This window comes from Echeneis naucrates, chromosome 15 (assembly GCF_900963305.1).
Source record: "Echeneis naucrates chromosome 15, fEcheNa1.1, whole genome shotgun sequence".
NCBI lineage: Eukaryota > Metazoa > Chordata > Actinopteri > Carangiformes > Echeneidae > Echeneis > Echeneis naucrates.
Genome location: NC_042525.1, coordinates 3,765,717 through 3,784,134, shown reverse-complemented (window position 1 = coordinate 3,784,134; position 18,418 = coordinate 3,765,717). Strand labels below are relative to the sequence as shown.

At 39.6% G+C, this 18,418-nt stretch overlaps 1 protein-coding gene across 2 annotated transcripts in view; it reads left to right on the top strand.

Annotated features, from left to right (window-relative positions):
- Positions 1 to 5,606: 5,606 nt before the first annotated feature.
- macrod2 (mono-ADP ribosylhydrolase 2) overlaps positions 5,607 to 18,418 on the top strand; it is a 361,227-nt gene continuing 348,415 nt past the window's right edge. For both annotated transcript variants that reach the window (XM_029520733.1, XM_029520732.1), the window contains exons 1-3: positions 5,607 to 5,816; positions 9,215 to 9,316; positions 11,600 to 11,713. In XM_029520733.1, the coding sequence (XP_029376593.1) occupies positions 5,780 to 5,816; positions 9,215 to 9,316; positions 11,600 to 11,713 (253 nt within the window). In that variant the 5' untranslated portion in view covers positions 5,607 to 5,779. The remainder of the gene's footprint in view (positions 5,817 to 9,214; positions 9,317 to 11,599; positions 11,714 to 18,418) is intronic.

Below are 18,418 nucleotides of genomic sequence, written 5' to 3'. Positions count from 1 at the left end.
GTTATAAATAAATAAGCAGATCACATTGACACAAAATAACATAACTATATAAATATATATATTAGTTTCATAACACCAGTCATCAGCACCAAACCCATAATCATTATAGATCTGAAACAGGCGTTTTTAAGTTCACAGTCCAAGTAGAAGTTATATGGTTGGACCAAAACAACCACATTCTTTAATCATAATGTGCAGTGCAAAGTTATTTGTTTTGGATCAAGCGAAAGGAGATGAAAGAGTGCCGTTGAGCAATTAATGGAGAGAGAGCTGGGGCCGGGGTGCAGATTACTGAAGAGGGGCCAGCAAGCCTTTAGGGGGTGGCTTTAGTATTGCATGCCTTCAAATCTCTGTGGAAACTTCTTCTTGCTGTTGTTAATCGTGTGCAGAGGAAAACTGGCAGTGTAGCTTTAATAGTCGTGTTATCTGTTATGACCACACAGGAGGCAGACGTGATTCATTTGAGGCCCCCTACACTTCTTCACCTTGAAACAAATTTGCAGGCTATTTGTGGGATGAAGCAAGCTTTTTCTATAAAGTGACCTCATCATGACCTCCAAAATAAAGCACCTTCAGAAGTTACTTTCTGAAATTAAGATATCATAATAAAATACATCTATATTTTTCCACTAATGAACAACGCCTTTGAAAAGTATTTTAGCTCATGATGATCTGAATGCTGAAGGATAGGGTCATTGTGTTGTGTTGTATTAAGTTTTAAGGCATGCATAGAATGTCAGAGGCACAAAAAAGAGGTCAAAAATCACGTTTCATCTGCCGTCAGATATTCTGCTCTGGCATCTGGCAGACTAAGTGGCCGCTCATTTGAATCAGTTATTCTTTCTGTAAGTATTGGCATAATCAAGGGGAACACCTGATATTATGATTTGTTCCAGAAAACTGTAGCAATAGATTAAAAGAGGTTCACCTATCAGTTCATGTTTTACCATTTTGTTTAATTTAAAAAGAAGGGAAAAAGTCCCCCCTCCCCCCAAAGTTGTAGAGTAATGTAAAGGAATTTAAGGAATATGTAAGAATTGCTTTGTTGGAAAAAAGGAAATGTATTGGAACCAGTGAAAATAGTATAAGCAGAATTATCCTGCAAACAAAATTGTTGATACACAGTTTGAATCACTTATGTGCATACGCTTTGACCATCTGAACATCCATCTACACTAAATCTATTCAGCTTGAGTTCAGCCAGCGATCAGGGAGGAATTCCTGCTGTTTTGAGTGAGCAGAAAGCAGGCGTGCTCTGGTGTGAAGAGACATGCTGGATAGGGGCTTTATTAAATAGACTAAAATAAACAGAGGGAGCCGTTGCAACACATTTTGCCAAAGCTACAACCCACAGGAATCCTGCAGGAAAAGAATACTCACAGTGTGACGCTTTTTTTAATCCAACCCCAACCCCATTCTGAGGATGTAGACTAAACAAAGTACCATTCTGTTAACCACTATATTCACATCAATACATTACATTGTATATTGTGACAAATTGCCTTTATGGTTAATTTACAGACTTGAGAATGGTGCGAACTACAATAAAACATTGTAAATAAATCAGATGCATAAACTAGGAATAAGAAATACTCTAGTGTTCTGCCTGAACACATGAAAAGGTCCAAAAAGACAACCCCCCCCCCAAACACCATGTCATAATATTGTCACAAAATTTTACATTGTGAAATGAATAAAATTAAATTATTTTAATGGTCCGATGACTTAAAACACAAGAGTATGCTATATATATACATATATACTTAAAAATTACAATAATATGAGGAAAATAGAACAGAATTTTTTTCTGAGTCAGTAAGTTAATTCAATCTAACTTAGAATATGTTAATATGCACATACTATCACAGTGAAAAGATATTCAGTGGTTTTGTTTTGAGCTTCAAAGTAGATGATGAATTCTGAACAAGCATAATGTTTTCAGACAGATATGTGCCACAGTATGTCTATGCACATATGTCTCTATCCTTTATAGAGTTACTTGATGAAAGTTTTTGGCTCTTTTTGATCAGAACAGTGAGACGCTGCTCACATCTGTAGAGCAGATGAGTATAATATATGGTAGGACACAATGAATGACATGGGCAGACAAATGTTTGATTGAAAAGGTTGAAAAGAACCCACACAAACCACCACACTATATTGCATTTTCATGTTGAGGGTAGGTAGTGAATCAAAGTAAGTGCTAAGTGATCACAGAACAGATTCTCTTAAAGAGTGCCATCGTTGCAAAACTATTTCTCCCTCTGTTTACTGTAAATCAGAACTATTTCACAAAGTCTGTTTATGAATTTATGTGGGAAGAAGTGATGTGTCTATATATGTGTCTGCAGTTGGCCTGAGAACTTGTTTAGTTTACCACAAATCACCTTTAGAAACCCACAACAGACTCTTACATGCATTCTATGCATGCAGCCTGTCAAAATTTATCTCAGCTTCTCACTAAGAGATGATTCCTTTAACTTTTATTGTCGTTGGCAAGATATGAAAAATTCTGTCAGCATGAAATATCTCAAGACCGCTGCTAAAAGCCCCAAAGGTCAGTTGTACATAAAAGGCCTAAGCCCAGTTTTTCATTAGACATCCCTGTAGAGTATAAGTATTTATTTTACTCTTGAGGTTTGAGCTACCGCCGCAAAACAACCAATTATTTTACCAAATAAATCATGATTTATAATTCGGAACTGACTGAGAACAGACATGGGAATATAATTACCTCACAGAAATGTACCAAATCCAGTAGGCTAGTAACCGTCAAAGGGCTTATGGATAAAAACACATAAACAACATTTGCCATAATTATAGTTCCTATAGCTTCTGGGCACACTTTAAGTTACAGATAATTGTGTGTATTTCTCAGTAGATAATTACATTGCTTGCTGTAACTATGTTGCTATGATCGTAGGAGATATATGAAAAACATACATACCAAGCCAACAACAGATTAGAAAACACAATGATTTTACCTTGTGGGTTGTTCGTACAACCACTGAGATAATCTTCTTGTGCTGTAACCATGACAATAACAATTGCCTACGCAGTCTTACACAAATAGATCCTCCACAGTTTGAAATGTACAGATTGCCCTGCAGCAAATCTCTATCACTGGAAATAGCCAGTCAAGGTTTGTATGTTTTGCTGCTCAACAGACATCAGAACAATGATGGAGCCACGATGTCTGTATTTTGTTATTATAAATAGCCGTCATTTGAAAAAGACAAGAAAAGCTTGTACAGTCCAGGCAATGCATAGTGTCACTGTTAATGGATATGATATTAGTGAACAAATCGAAGGCTTCCTAACCCCAAAAAGGTATTTTCAGCTATTCAAACATACTAAACTGGCGTCTCTGGTGGTCGAGTGGTTCGAGCGCATTCCACATAAATATAGTGTCCCAGGTTTGAAGGTTTCCTGTTGGCCGCTCTGCCACTTACTAACTAAAATAAAAGTATACTTAAAAAAAAAAAAGAGAAGACCTTACTAGATTATATTTGTTATAATGTGATGCCACAGAAGTCTATAGACCAGTTAGAATATGTACAGGGTTTACTGGCCTACTGCAACAGGTGCAACAAACGGACAGCGAGGCTGATGTCAGCAATGGGCTGGATTGTATTTTGTCCTGAGAAGAGGTCTAGAGTGGCAACTTAAGTGAAAACATCTTTTTGAGTGGACGATGGATCCACTCAGATTATACAACTATAGCAGTAGTGGAATATAATTGACTTTATTTTATCAGCCATATTTGATGATAAGTAGTTTCTGTGCAAAAGAAAGGCTTCTAATTTTACATTTTGTCAAGCCTAATAAAAAGTCAAAATGAGAGGTCAGAGGTCAAGTCATGCAGTTTGGAATCAGGATCTTTTCATTTGATTAATATGTCTTCTATTATCATGAGAATGTAGGGGAAAATAGATTTACTGGGAAATCATGTCTAAAAATATCACAATCCCCGATTCCTCAGTAAAATGCATTGCAAAGATTAAATAGGATTCATAAGCCTCTTTCAAGAAATCATGTGACCATCAGTTATGCCTTAATTTGTCACCTCACAAAAAGCACTCCTGCTGCTTTTAATGTGGCAAGGTTGACACCTAGTGGTTTGGTTTGAAAAGTGAAAGGGAAAACCCTGAATGGTAGCTTCATGCAGATCACACACAGGCCAGGATAGTTTAGTGTAATAGGCTATACAAAAAAACAACAACAAAACAAAAAAAGACAACATTTTGGTTTTAATTAGGACAAAAACTGTCATTATTCTAATACACTGTATATCTGAATTTGGTGGTTAGAGTGAAACTAATTAAGATATTACAATGACAAATTATGATTTTCTCTGATACCAGAAGTGATGAGTCTATTTTAATTTCCTAAAAAGAGCTGCAGCTCATTGAGATAAAGATCTTTAATTTAGTGAAAATATGAAATGTCTGGTCAACACTAATAGAACCGTTCCACCATAATGCAAAATGTAAATCTTTTTACCCTTTGTAATATGAGTTTTATATATAACAAGAACAAAATGGAAAACAGCGCAGCTTCCATTTACACTGACAATTTGCTGTTAAAGTAATTCATTGGTTCATGTATTCATTTTTATTCAGTTCTACTGTAGCTGAACTGTTTCAGTTTAGTAAAAGCATTTATTTTCATATTTTGGATCTGGATCATAGTGCAGCTTGGATGAAAGACATTTTCCACTCACAGATAATGTCAGCGGTTTTAGGAACAGATGGGTCTGGACCGGAGCAGAGCTAACACAACAGATGACAGACGGTGGTCTCTGGAAGCAGGCTCTCACATATGACAGCCTGACTTTCTATGCTGATCCGGTCTATCCTGTGAGTTACTGTTATCTGCCATGGTTACGCTGCATCTTTGTCCATTTGTATATACAGTTATCAAAATCACAATATAACAGGCCTAATTATTTCACATAATACTGGCCATAGCAGTCATCAGAACTATTTTCACGTAGCAAAAAACACTTACACAGGTCTCAGAAAATGTGGACATTTGCCCAAATTTACATGTAATTACTCAAAGGTGGCAAATTAAGGCCACAAACTTTTAAAGCTTCATCTTTTGTTGTAGGTCATTTTAAATTAAAGAATAAGATATTTTCTCCTTTTTACCATACTATTTTGAATATGAGACGACAGGACCATTAAGAAATCAAATAATTAAGTAATAATCAATATATAGAAATCTTCATCTAAATTTCCCCCAAAAGCTTGCACCAAAAAAGAAAAACAAAAACAAAAGGAAAAACACAGGAGAAAAGATAAATAAATGACAGAAAAAAAATTGACCTCTTTAAGAAAACAAACAAACATTCATTTATACATTTCAGATGCGTGACACAAAGTTGTACCAACTATCAGCAGTTTGCATCCGGCCGCCTCACACGCCAGGCGGATGACCCGCCGGAAACAGCCTACCCTGCTTCCAGGATACCGGGCCAATCCGGGTGACGGACGCTCGGGCGGACCAATGGGAAGCCAGAAGCTCCCCCCGCCGCCGGCCAATCGCCGGGCCGGGATTTGTACACATAATTTACGGCGCAATCGCGGTAGGTTGAGGCGGACTGAGCTCCATAGAAATTTGACAGCTTCACAGGTGAGACAACCGTCCGACGGGGCTGTTGCACTTTTTGTCGTTTTTTCTCTCTCAGTTTCCATTTCCTGGAACAACCCTCACTGTGAGCCTGGGGTTGCTACAGTCCAAAAACAACCTCTCGAAGTCAAACCATTCCGGCAGCATGAGCAAAAAGAAAAAGGACTGGAGGACTGAGAAAGGTAAGGCTTGTTTTTGGTGGTCGGTCGGTTGGTTGTGTGTGTGTGTTTTTTTTTTTTTTTTTTTTGGGGGGGGGGGGTAGACAATCTGTCATCATCTCTGTGGCAGACACATGAATCCTGAGCATGTCAGTGAATTGACAGGCACTCTTGTGTGTTTTCCTGCCCAGACCTGGGACTCAGCCCCCCCCAGTCATCCAGACTGATGATAATCCCTGTGCAGATGTTAAAATCATGATACGACTCTTGTTTGGCAGCCGTGATGTGTTCACGACAGTCATACTGTTCTCGTCTCCTGCTTATTAGCTTGTGTTTATCATGCTAACTGTTCTGCCCCCCTCCTTTTATTTTTATTTTTATTTTTTTACCCCCGACTCTTTATTCACCTGTTAGACAAACCTGCTTCTAACTATCATGCCCCCCCCCTCCTCCTCCTCCTCCTCCTCCTTCCAATCACCAGCTCCACCTGTGTGATAGCTTCACTTCTCTTTAACTAAATATGTCCTCACTCCAACCCAAACAGCAGACTCATCTCAGCAAAGCCAAAGGGGGGGGGGTGTCTAATAGTTTTAATGTTTTAGCACACATGTTCAGTGCGTTTCACTGGAAGTTTCATATAATGCCAAAGATTAAAACTGGATCATTTGTGTCTGTGTTGTTTTTGTTCAGTGGACATGGTGTCCGGCAACAATAGCACATAAAACCTGTTTATGGTTATCTTGTTGACACAGCTGTAGCTTTTTGTTGGCCCTAACAGGTACAGCCCAGGTGTAATTAATCACTTTAATTAGTGATGGCTCCATTCCATTAGCGTGGTCATATATGCATTCGTGCACAAAAGCAGTACACAGTTGGAACCTGGCCATCATTAATGATGCCCATCAGACCCCTGTCTCCCCCTCCCTGCTTTGGACCACTTTTGGTAAATTAAAACCATATTTCTCATGATATCAAATTGGCTGAAGTGGACGAATGGTTCAGACAAATTTCCATCTGTGACCCCCCCCCCCATTAAGCTGGATGTAGTCTCCATTAATACCTCGAGCAAAGTTTGGTGGTAATTGCCGATGACATTGTTCGTAAGTAATTCATTTCAGCTTTAAAGTAGTTATTCTTTGTGAAAGAAGTAATAACAGTTAAGTGAGTCTCTTGTCCTCAGTCTGGCTGAATCACACCTTTTTATTTCCTTGGAATGTATGGGAAACTTTGTAATGTCTCTTGAAATTCCCTGAGCAGATGTAATAATTAATCTCAGCTAGTCATTTGCAGTTTTAGCAGGTACAGGCATGCAACCAACATCAGACAATCAGATTTGACATTCTGTGCATATACCCCTCTAGCTCAAATTGCTTTAAAAGGAGATCAAGGCAAGTCAAAATTTGAAAGAAATGCTGAAACTTAAGGAGTTTAATATCAGTTTTGAAATAGCAGCATGGCCCAGGGCAGGTCTGTAGGGTGAAACTGTTGTTCGTCAGGTTTGCACTGGATTAGTTGTTCAGGGTTACTCTAAAATGGCAGCAAAACATAAATATTTTGCCAGCCTGTATGTGGAGAAACCTGTATAAAATCTGCTATAGCTTTGTCAGTACAAATTGTTCCATTGATGCTTTCTCATCCAGACGTTATCAAGTATAATAAAATCTTTTTTGAGTTGCAGAAACAACTTTGTATGAGGAGACTCATATTTAATAAAGGACATTTTGAGTCAATCCTGTTCTCAATGACTAAAAGTTCAGGAGAGTAATGAAGCACATCAGTGCAGCCCAGAGAGCTTTGCTGTGTTCAACCTCAGAACTGCCTTTTTAGTCATCCATGTAGAATAAATGCAGCCTTGGGAATGACAGGAGTGGGCACAGGGAAGAGGAATACAGGAGGGACAGGACACATACCCTCTCTGAGAGAGACTTGCCACGAGATGGCTTAACAAAGTTGTATTTTTAGCCATCATATAGTTGTTCCCTTATCCCTGGTAAATCTGTTAACTTCAGCCCCTTTTAAGAAAAACAGTGCAGAGTATTATAGGGTATTACATATGCAAAGCAACAAAGCCTAGATTTAAACATGTTGTTGCAGAATGGCGCTTCAGTAAACTATTATTCTGCTGTTGTGTGATCTGATATCACATCCAGTTGGCTAAAGCAGTTCTAAAGAGGTGCTCATTTAATTGACCAAAGTCTACTCTGTGCACACTGGGGAATAAGATGGTCAAGATTTCACAATGGAGTGCATAATTAGGGTGAAGCTTGTTTTGCAGAACAGCTTGGTGCTGTCTGGAGAGGCAGTGGCAAGCTGAGGATCTTTTGCAGTCGGTGAGGATGAACATGAGGAAACAAGCTGTGAGGATTAAAGAGTGATACAGTAGTGGAGAGGTGAAGCATCATCTGTGTGATCTACAAATGTCAGTCAATTTTGTTGGACTAAAAAGTGCTCTGTGTGTGTATATATATATATATGACAGAGGAAATTTCTTATTGTTCAAGGTACAGTACAAGCAGTGAGTAATTATGATTAGAACAACAGTGCTAAGCTGGAAAAAGAAAAGACAAACAGCTCGGAGTACAACAAAACTTGGACAACATGAGGCAGTGGTTCTAACTTTAGACAAAACGCTTTGCACATTTTGATTCCAGCCCATCCTAACAACAGCCGGTTTATCTAAATAACATACACAGCCAAAGATTAGTCAAATAAGTGAAATCAGTAAGTGGTGTTTTTGGTCCTTCATGGCACACGGCTGAGAATACTGATGTAGTGAACAAGGCAGACCATCATTCAATCTCAGCATTTGGAGGCAAATGTTTTAAATTGCAAGCAGTTACCTCACTGAAGTGTATTTGAGTAAGTCTCCCCACCCCAGGGATGCTCTTTTATTTCTAATCCTGCACTTTGACCATAGACGCCAACAGGGGGCGTTTAATGCGCAAATCAGGATCATATAGTCAAAGACTACATTATAAAAGATTAGAATTTTTGCATAAATTGAATATAAAGAGCCAGGGAGGGGTGGAGCTGAAGCAGTTAGGAACAGGATGTCTACTTATAATGATGGCAGAGCCAGCCGCTCAACTGGTAATGCCTTCATTATAAGCAGTCATGTCATGCCCCTGATACCAGCTGGTACTGAGGGCAAGACCTGCAGCTACTATTGAAAGGGGTACGTGACCATTTAGAGGAAAGGAAGGACACTGAAACACAGTTTATTGTGACATTTAGAGATGAAAATAAACTAATTAATTGGTGAATATTTAAGGGAAAGGTTGTGACCCTCACTGGAGAGAAATCTTTCATTTCCAGTCTCTTAGAACCAAGATTATTTCTCCCCCATCTCCTTTATGCTTTATAGTGTTTTAGCATTACTCTTTATATTTGTATTATGAATTTACTGTTACTTTCCTCCGCAGAGAGACTGTTCCGTCTAGAACGTGAGGACAGACGCAAAGAGTATCGTCGTCAAGATTTTGTATCTCTGGACAAGATTCCAACCTGGAGAGAGGAAAACAGAGGTGAAAGAAGTTTTGTACTTTCTGCATCACAATGTCATTCATCATTCTTCCTTACCATGCGAATTGCTCAGTACAGGAGATGTAAGAGAAAAGTTAGAAGGCTTATATGAATCTCAGATCTGGTTTAAATAGATTAGAGCTGATTCCTCTAGTTTCTTGGGAAATGAAGAAATTAAGGTGGAGGTAAGAAATTAGTGAAGTGGTTAGGGTTAGGGGTTAGGGTTAGGGCTAACCCTAAAGAACAGCTTAATGCACAAATGAAATTTGAACAACCATCACTATAAGGGGCAGGGCCATGTGTCTGTCATACAAGTTTCTAAAAATATATTGAATGAAGGAAACATTGATTTGAGGAACCTTCCAAATAAACCACAATTTAAAAAAACAAAACCAACAAACAACAAAAAAAAAACCCTGCTTGTTCAAGCTGCAATTCAGGAAGGACAGTGTGTGACTATATTTCCTGCATTTGGCTGATTGGCAGTGATGGACAACTGCAGCTGAAATATCACATTTACATAAGTAGTCAGACTTTTTGTTATGACACTTGAATTTTTTTTCTTGGCTTGCTTCCTTCTCCCTTTATCATCTTCAAAGTATTTCTATCTTGATTAAAGTTCATCTGTAGTAGATTGAGTTGATCAAAGGAGATTTGGAAATGTCAAGGAAACTGCCTCCAGAGCGCAGAGACTGGATTGTGTTGAGGCACTGATCTGGGGATGGATAGAAGATTCTCTGCTGCAGTGACGGTTCCACAGAGCACTGGGGCCTCTATGGATCTTAAATGGAAGAAGTTTGCGACAACTTGGACTCCACACTGAGCTGCTCAGTGTAGCTGAGGGATCTGGAAGAAAGCCTGAAGGTTACTGTGGCTGAGCTCCTGTGGAGGTCATGGACCATCATGGACCCAACAGCATCCCAGCAGGTGGTGGCAGCGTTGTGCTGTAGGGGTGTTGACAGTGACAGGCAGTGGGGGGATTGTTCATGGTTGAGGGAGAGCTGAGTGCAGTTTAGAGATGTGCTCAATGAAGACCAGATTCAGGACCTCAGAGTGGACCAAAGGTTCACTTTTCAACAGGACGAGGACCGATAACTTTGAGCAGTGACCCTGTAACAAAGACAAAGCAGGAGGGGTTTTATGGACACAGTCCTGACTCGAAACCCAGTTGAAGATCTCTGGAAAGACCAGAAAAAGTCTGTCCACCAGCATTCTCCATCTGGCCTGGAAGAGCTTTAGAGCATTTACAAAGAGGAGTGGCAGAAAATCCCAAAATCCAGCTCTGCAAAGCTCCTCGTGTCAAACCCAAGAAAACCCGAGGCTGTAATCACTCCAAAGGTGCTTCAACTAAGCACTGAGCAAGTCTGAATACTTGGAACAATGTGATTTTGAACTTTTTAATAAATTTGGAAAAGAAATATTGACTGTGGAAATTAAGAAGGATCATTATGTGCTACTCTTATTTGTCAGCTCACTAACAGATTTAAAGTTTAATATTCATAAATCTATTAAAATACAAAACCTGGTTACAGTATTCTGGGACGGTTATTGTACTTGCAGTTTTCTTAAATACTTTATTTACAGTTTATGTTGTAACTAGTGAAGCTAAATAGTTACTCTAATAAAGTGGAAGTTGCTTAAGTGCTTTTGTAATACCAAGCTTGGGAAAATCCAACGTTATAACTTGTGCAATAATACAGCAAGGATTGTGCTTAAACGTACACTAAACATCAAAGATAAGTACCATCTTACTTTTTCCCCAAATAGCTGTGTAGTACTCTTGTATATTTCTCCACTTTTAAGTATGATACAAGTTTGAAAATCAAAACGGAACAAAAAAACTAAATCAAGCAGCAACTGAAAGACTGATATAAAAGTGTAGTTTTATCACATAATATGAGGGCTGTGGTACAAAATCAGCTCAGGCTACAATTAATGTGAGGTACAGTGGCTTGGCACTTGGCGATGACATCTCCCTGTATGTGTCTCTACATTAAATTAAACGAGGTGTCATAACTTTATGTGGCAGCTTGGCTTAGCTGACTGGCTCAACTTTTATAGGAAATGCACTCTACACCATCTTCTCATACACACGGTGCTTACAAGCAAAATAAATGTTAGCTCATATTTTAAGATGCAATTAGAATTTCTTCACAATCTGGAAGATGCAGTATAAAGAACTACTTATTCTCAATATAAAATGCCTGCTAAGCTGTGTGTGTGTGTGTAATATATATATATATATAAAAATGTATTTATTGTTTTTATTTTTATTTTTTTCTCAGCGAATGACAAAGAAGATGGGAAGGAGCTGACAGGTGGAGGAGGGCTGAGCGACAAAGTGTCTCTCTACAAAGGCGATATTACTGTCTTGGAGTTGGATGCCATTGTCAATGCTGGTAAATATTTTGCCCTTTTAACCTTTGGGAGCTGTTGGATGTGTCTGTTGCTTCAAGGCGGCTGAGGCGTTAAATTGTCCTTTGCTGCCCTCTACTGTTCAGATTCAAAAGTTTCCCATCTACTCAAACCAACTGCACGCTCTGAAGTTCTGAATTTCCCATTTGAAAATTTTGTTTTTCCAGCTCTTTCTCCTGCATTGAGGCAGTGAAACATAAAGCTGATGGCTGAATTAATTTGGCTTTGGTTTATGGTTCTATGGTACTGCAGCGATATTCATTAGTCACTAATGAGGAATGTGTGTGCTTCAATGATTAGTGCCGTTATTTGGATACCAGTGCTGCTGTTGGGGGGTATGGGGAAGCGGAAAAGGTTAGTAGTAATGCCTTTTTCGGAGATTTGTGCTACTGTTATGTAATTTTCTGCAGTTGGCTTGCAACCTACACACGCAGTGGTGCTAAAGATTACTTCACCTGTTGCCTCTGTAGCTGATGCTCAGGATCGTTTTGAAGCTATTGCCCTGTTGCCCTAAAGCGGCAGTATTTGATATGCCTTCTTTCTGCAGTTATGACTGACAACCTTGCATTCATGCAATGTTTGAATGCAGAAACCTCACATACACCCAGACATCTTGTGTGGAACTGGGGCTATGTAATTTATGCAAGATTTAAAAGCTGTGAAGAACAGTCCTCACTGTTGGACAAGGCTAATGAATATCCTCTATTATGTAAATACTCATCCTGCTGAGAACACAGTGACATGACATTCTGTATCATCAGTATCATGTAAAAGAGAAAGATGTGCTGGATTACACGTAACAGATACCTGATACGCACCTAAATGTCATGGCAATTGTCTTGCGTGATCAGCATGTTGACCTTTTTATAAATGAAACACTTGTAGCTGTTATTATGCAGTTTTAAGTATTTTGTCGTTTGTACCGTATTGTTTAAAGTGCTGCACGTCTGAATAATAATAATAATGTATTGAATTTATAAAGCACTTCACATTTTCAGGAAAAAGAAACTGAAAGTACTACAGGCATAATCATAATAAAACATCAAAATGGTATAGTTTTATGCAATGCTAAATATACAGTGCCTTTGGAAATCAGTTTTACATTTTTTCGCATTATATTGCAGCCTTATGCTAAATTAATTAAGGTAATTTCAGCTCAATAGCCCTTAAAACAAAAAAAAAAAAATCACATTGAGATCAGTATTCAGATGCTTTGCTATGACATCTGAAATTTAGCGTTAATGCCAGCATTTGCTCTTGACCACCTTTTGAAATGTTTTCACACTTCAATTAGAGTCCACTTGCGGTAAATAAGGCTGATTAGATCAGATCTTTCACACTTCTCATGCCTGCAGCTCCCAGAGACAGGGGGGAAAAAAAATCTGCATTGAATGCGTCATGATGGAGGTCGAAGTCATGCAGCATTTTCTACAACTGCACATTTTACTGATATAATGCTTCTACCATACGCAGCCACGAAGTCATCAGAGGCAATTTAGGGATCAATATCTTGCTGAAAGACACTTCAACATGCTGATTCGAGAAGATAGGAAATCGAACCATGACCTTCCGAAGCAGAGAACCCGTTCCAACTCCTGAGCCACAGCTGCCCCCAGAGCACAGTGGCTTCCTTAATCACTAAATGGAAGAAGTTTGTGCAACAGGGATGCTTCTGAGTCTGGACACCCCCCCCCCGCGTTATATTGTATGTATCCCTTGTATAGTATTATAACCCCCCAAAACCACGATTGAACTTTTCCACACTTTTATTGCCGACAAATTGAATTCAGGTGCTTTTTTAGTCAATATTTTTGAAAGATCAAGGTTAAGGCGAGAAGCGTTTCTTTTAAGTAACCACAGGAATTGGGCATATGATTTTTGGAGATGAGATTCAGCTGGGAACATTGCAGGTTTTTGTTTGAAACTATTGAATACTGTTGTATTTCAGGCAGGCGGTTTACTTAAAGACTAACTGCTGCCGGACATCCACCTTCTGATTCAGCTCAATATTAGCCACGAGGCAATTTGTTCTGTCTAGCAGTTTGTCGGAGGGTCTGAAATGTTCAAAGGACTGCTGGAGACTTGCATAATTTTCAGAATTTCTCAGCACAGCTACTCTATTCATACTGTGTGACTAGCTGTCTTTTATGGTTGGACTGATAAGAACATATTGTGGTGGATGTCCGTAGGAGGTTATTGTTAATATAAAGTTGAATGTGAATGGAATGATCCAGGTCATTTATTTATTTATTTTTAAAGTCATTAGTCACAGAAGACTTTGATTTTTACAATATGGCACTATGTGACGTGACTTATTGTTGCAAACTATTCTGGCTCTTGTTAATGTGGCTGGATGTCCTCTGGCTGTTGTGGCTCTGGTCCAAATGTCAGTGAGTAACACCGATGTGAGCTTCATGTGAACAAACACTGCGGATGTTGAGTGACCGACACTGATAAGATCTTTGGATAGTTTGTTCAACTTAAATCCTTTCATCCATTTACTGCTTCCAATCTCTAGCCTGCAGCACTTCCATTTTCTCATGCTGTTTTCATGTAGGCCTGGCATCAGGAGACTGCTGTGTATGAAGTGAAGAACTTTTTTTTTTTGAGCATTGTGAAAATATTAGTCCAACACTTAATAAACTGACAAAGCCATTTTCTTCAATGAGCTGCAGGGGTACAGATTTTTCATTTTTAGGGTACTTATTTAACCTTTTGTGTATTAAGTGCTCATGGACAAGAGCTGGTTGCCAATATGATGCTGTGCTGGCCTACCTGCTGGCAATTGCCGTTAGTTTTGAAATGTTTTCATTGTGGTTTAGCAAGTCAATTCTGTGTTGGTATTATATTTTAATTCTGAAATTTTGTCATGATGTACGGGGGAAAGCTTACCTGTGTTTGCAGCAGTATTACTGTGTAATTATAGATCTGGAAATGTGAATTGCTGGAATGTCTACTTGTTTGCAGCTCATGGGGTTTTATTCATGCTGTATTTTATTGCCTATTATTGTGTAAGCTAAAGGCAGATTGCAAATTTGCTCAAAAGGGTTTAGTCATGACAGCAGTGGCATGTGGGTTTGAAAGGAAGAATGCCTGCAATATTGGGGACAGACCCGTGCTGCTATTATGGTGGCTGCCTATAGCGTTTAGAAGATGTCAAGTTGCTTTATGTTGTCCGTTAAAGTTTAATTATTTGGCTCATTGGGCTTTTAATTCTTCCTTAATTCTGTTTGGCTGGAGGTTGGAGAGGAGGTGCTGAAACTGTCACCTGGGTGAAAGCCCGGGGAGAGGAGGACAGGAGGGGCTGTGGTGACAAGCGGTAAACTGCAGGGGTAGAGGGCAGAATGGCCATTTCATGCGAAGGTGGCTTTGGCGGCAGCATCTAGTGCTGGCAGATGGCCTGTTTAGAATGGGCCTGGAATCCTCTGCCACTGCTTTGCATAAAATGTTAGACCCGCCACGCTCATGCTCCCTGTCTTCCTACTGTTTTTACAGCATAAAAGCAACAGGAAAACAGCACCTCTTTGTCCAGGGTATTTATGTCCTGAGTAAAGAAGACTTTTGGCCATTTTTCTCTTTAATATTGTGATGTTCCATAACTTTGACAAATACCCAGCATTTTCTGTAATCGCTAACTCATTCACATGAAGAGCGCATGTCTTTGGCACGTGACTTTGGATTGGAATGGGACAATGATGCATAGAAAGTGCAAACTATCGTGCTTAATCAAGACATGCTTCATGGGGTTTAGGGTTCACTAAAAGTTGAAAAAGACACTCAAATGGGCTTTTTAAATTTAATGTATGTCATTAATGTTGCTTCTACATGCCAAACACAAGATAATATCTACCATTTTTCACTTTGTCTTTGTGTGTCACTGTCCCTCTCAGATCAGAATGAGGTCATAAAGATAGCAGCGAGAAGTGGAGAGGACTTCTCTTATCGTAATGACTGTGATAATTATGCAGAGGGGTTGACTCCTAATCCATTACCCGCTGTAAACCTTTCCCATTTTTCTGTATGAGATCATCTTTTACAAGAGCCAATTTAGTGTGCACAGGGAATCTGGTTATGAACACTATAAAGAATCTGAAGGGGAATTGAGTGTGAGAGAGGAAATTGGTATTCAGTTGTATGGATTCACTATGCAGTCACTGCAGTCATCACAGGTGAGATGAGAGCGCTGACCCTCAGAGGGCAGAATACCGCGATCCAGCAGAGACCGACTTTTATAAGTTCTGTGAAATGAAGTCAATTCAAGCAGGATTTGCCTGCCGATGTTGCTTGACACACAAACAGCATTGTTTATCGTCGTCGTTATTCATGCCCTGGGACTCAGCCTTAATCTAACTACACTGTTCTGTGCTAAAACAAGGCTAACATGTAGATGTGTAACTTGTGTTATAAAATTCTAAACTAAACCCCGACAAATGGCAGGTGATAATTTAAAAGTTGTAACTATCTTCTAAATCTTTTTGCCACCTTGTATTTTTACTTTTCTAAATGAAATTAGAAAATCCTAGGGGTTAAGGAGTACATGGAGTCCAGTGCATCTGCTTCATCTCTGCTCACTTATTGAACACCTCATTTGTAGCGAGACGGTATAGGATAATGGTGTGTAATGTCCAGAGAATATTATGTGGCTCAGTTTGTCACAAGCTTTAATGGAGAGCATTGCCTTATTTATTAGGGAATGACTCGCTGAGTGCTCTGGTAATATTTTAGCCTGAAATGCAGAAGGCTTTCCAGAATGAAAAGTCGATGTGGCATTTTTTATTCTCACGCTGAGCTATTCATCTGTAGACAATCTAAAAAAACAGCACTTCTCATTGTCACTCTTTCCAACTTTAGAGTGCTTTTTAAAGGTCTAGTTGTAATATATGACAACTTATTCTCTTTTTCTCCTTTGTGGAAGCAATACTGTTGCGAAATTGATTTCCTGTCCAAAACCTCATTTTACTGCATCAGTTTTTACGACACTAGATTTCTGTTTAGGAATGGGTGCATTTTTTTTTTTTTTTTTTTCCAATTATTATGATCACTGATTAGTTTGTGTCAAGTAAAGGCCATGTTGGCTAACAGCAAGCGGACACCTGGCATGACATGCCAAGGTCTAAAATTTAAAATTTTCCTCATGTCTTCATTTCTCTTAGTGAGGGATAAAGCCTCTGGCTGTTGGTTTTGTTCCCTGCTGTTTGGTGATCTTGTCAGCGTCTGCTTTTTATTAGATTTTCTGTCAGGTCATGAATGTGCCGCACAACACATTCAGCCCCTGGAGAGACTGGCTCGATGGGTCTATCTGTCTCTGCAGATTCACACCATAACCTACCCGAGTGATGCCACCTCGCTCGCAGCAATATGACTGCAGTTCAGGGACTCTCACTCTCTGTCTGTTCTTTCAGTCTGCTGCCAGCCGTGTATACATGCAAGTAGACATTTACTCCCACACGCATTAGTACATTAGAAACCATGACAGTGGACTGGTAACTACTTGAGCAAACTTGTGATTGTTGCCCCGACACACCAAGAATGAAAATCAATGCCCCTGGCTGAGAGAATTTTGCTGCTCTGTTGAACAGTGAAATGACTCTGGTGAGTGGGCTGCATTGGGTCCTGTGCTAAAAGGTCCAGTTAATCATATCAGCTCTGAGAAAGATACAGCAAGGACAGAGCCTTACCCCCCCCCCCATCACCCACTCACCCACATCAGGGTGTAAATGTGAACTCTGCTGACAAACCAGACTGAGAGCATCCCCTTCCTCTGATTTCAGTTCGATTTCTCTCTTCCAGCTTGCAGCTTCTGTCTACCTCTGGTTGAGTACAAAGTTGTTTACCTAATCTCTTTGGCCTAGATATTGGCAACATGATGGAATAGGGGTGGGGGGAAGAAAAAAAAAATTCACGAGGTGTAGCTAATGGAAAGTAATCATGGGAGTCTTTCCTGTCAGTGCTGGCGTTTAAAAAAATATCTCCCATTGCTTGCGCTGCTAATGGTCTATGACTATATTGAGTGTTTTAGAGAATGAGCTTCCTTTTTCTTCATGGTCACACATTTTGCGATCGAGCCAAACTCTTCACTCTCTTTCCAAAAGTAACACTTAAACAGAAACACCACATGCACCCACAAAGAGTGGTGTTTGTGATGAAAGCGACTCAGGTGGCGTTGCTAATGAAGAGGCCCGCCATGCAGCTCAGGTCCTCACTCTTCTCCCCAGTCAACTGAGAACTCAAGTCAATCGTTGTCAAGGTCAGAAAGTCGCTGTTTGCATCCCTGTTTTCCTTCCTGCCCCCTTCCTCTCACCTCTGTGTCCCCAAGCCCCCCCTACTTCTCCTCAAACAAACATTTGGAAAAAAAAAAAAAAAAACCCACCTTCTGCTGCACACGCCACATCCCATCCATCAGGCCTGTGAGTAATTGAGAGCCTATTCAGATGGGACCATGGGGAAACAGTCATTCACCACCTTCTGTTTCTCTTCTCCTCTGTCCCACACAGGTTGAGGACATTTGATAACAGTAATAACTGTTGAGGTCACTTCTAGTCAAAGAAGGAAAACTGTGTGATATGTTTTTAGGGTTTTCTGTCCTGCCCATTCTTTTGAACGTGATATCCCAGTCGTGTCTTGAAGTAATTTCTTCAAATTTGGCACAAATGCTCACTTGGACTCAAGGGTAAACTGATTTAGAAAAT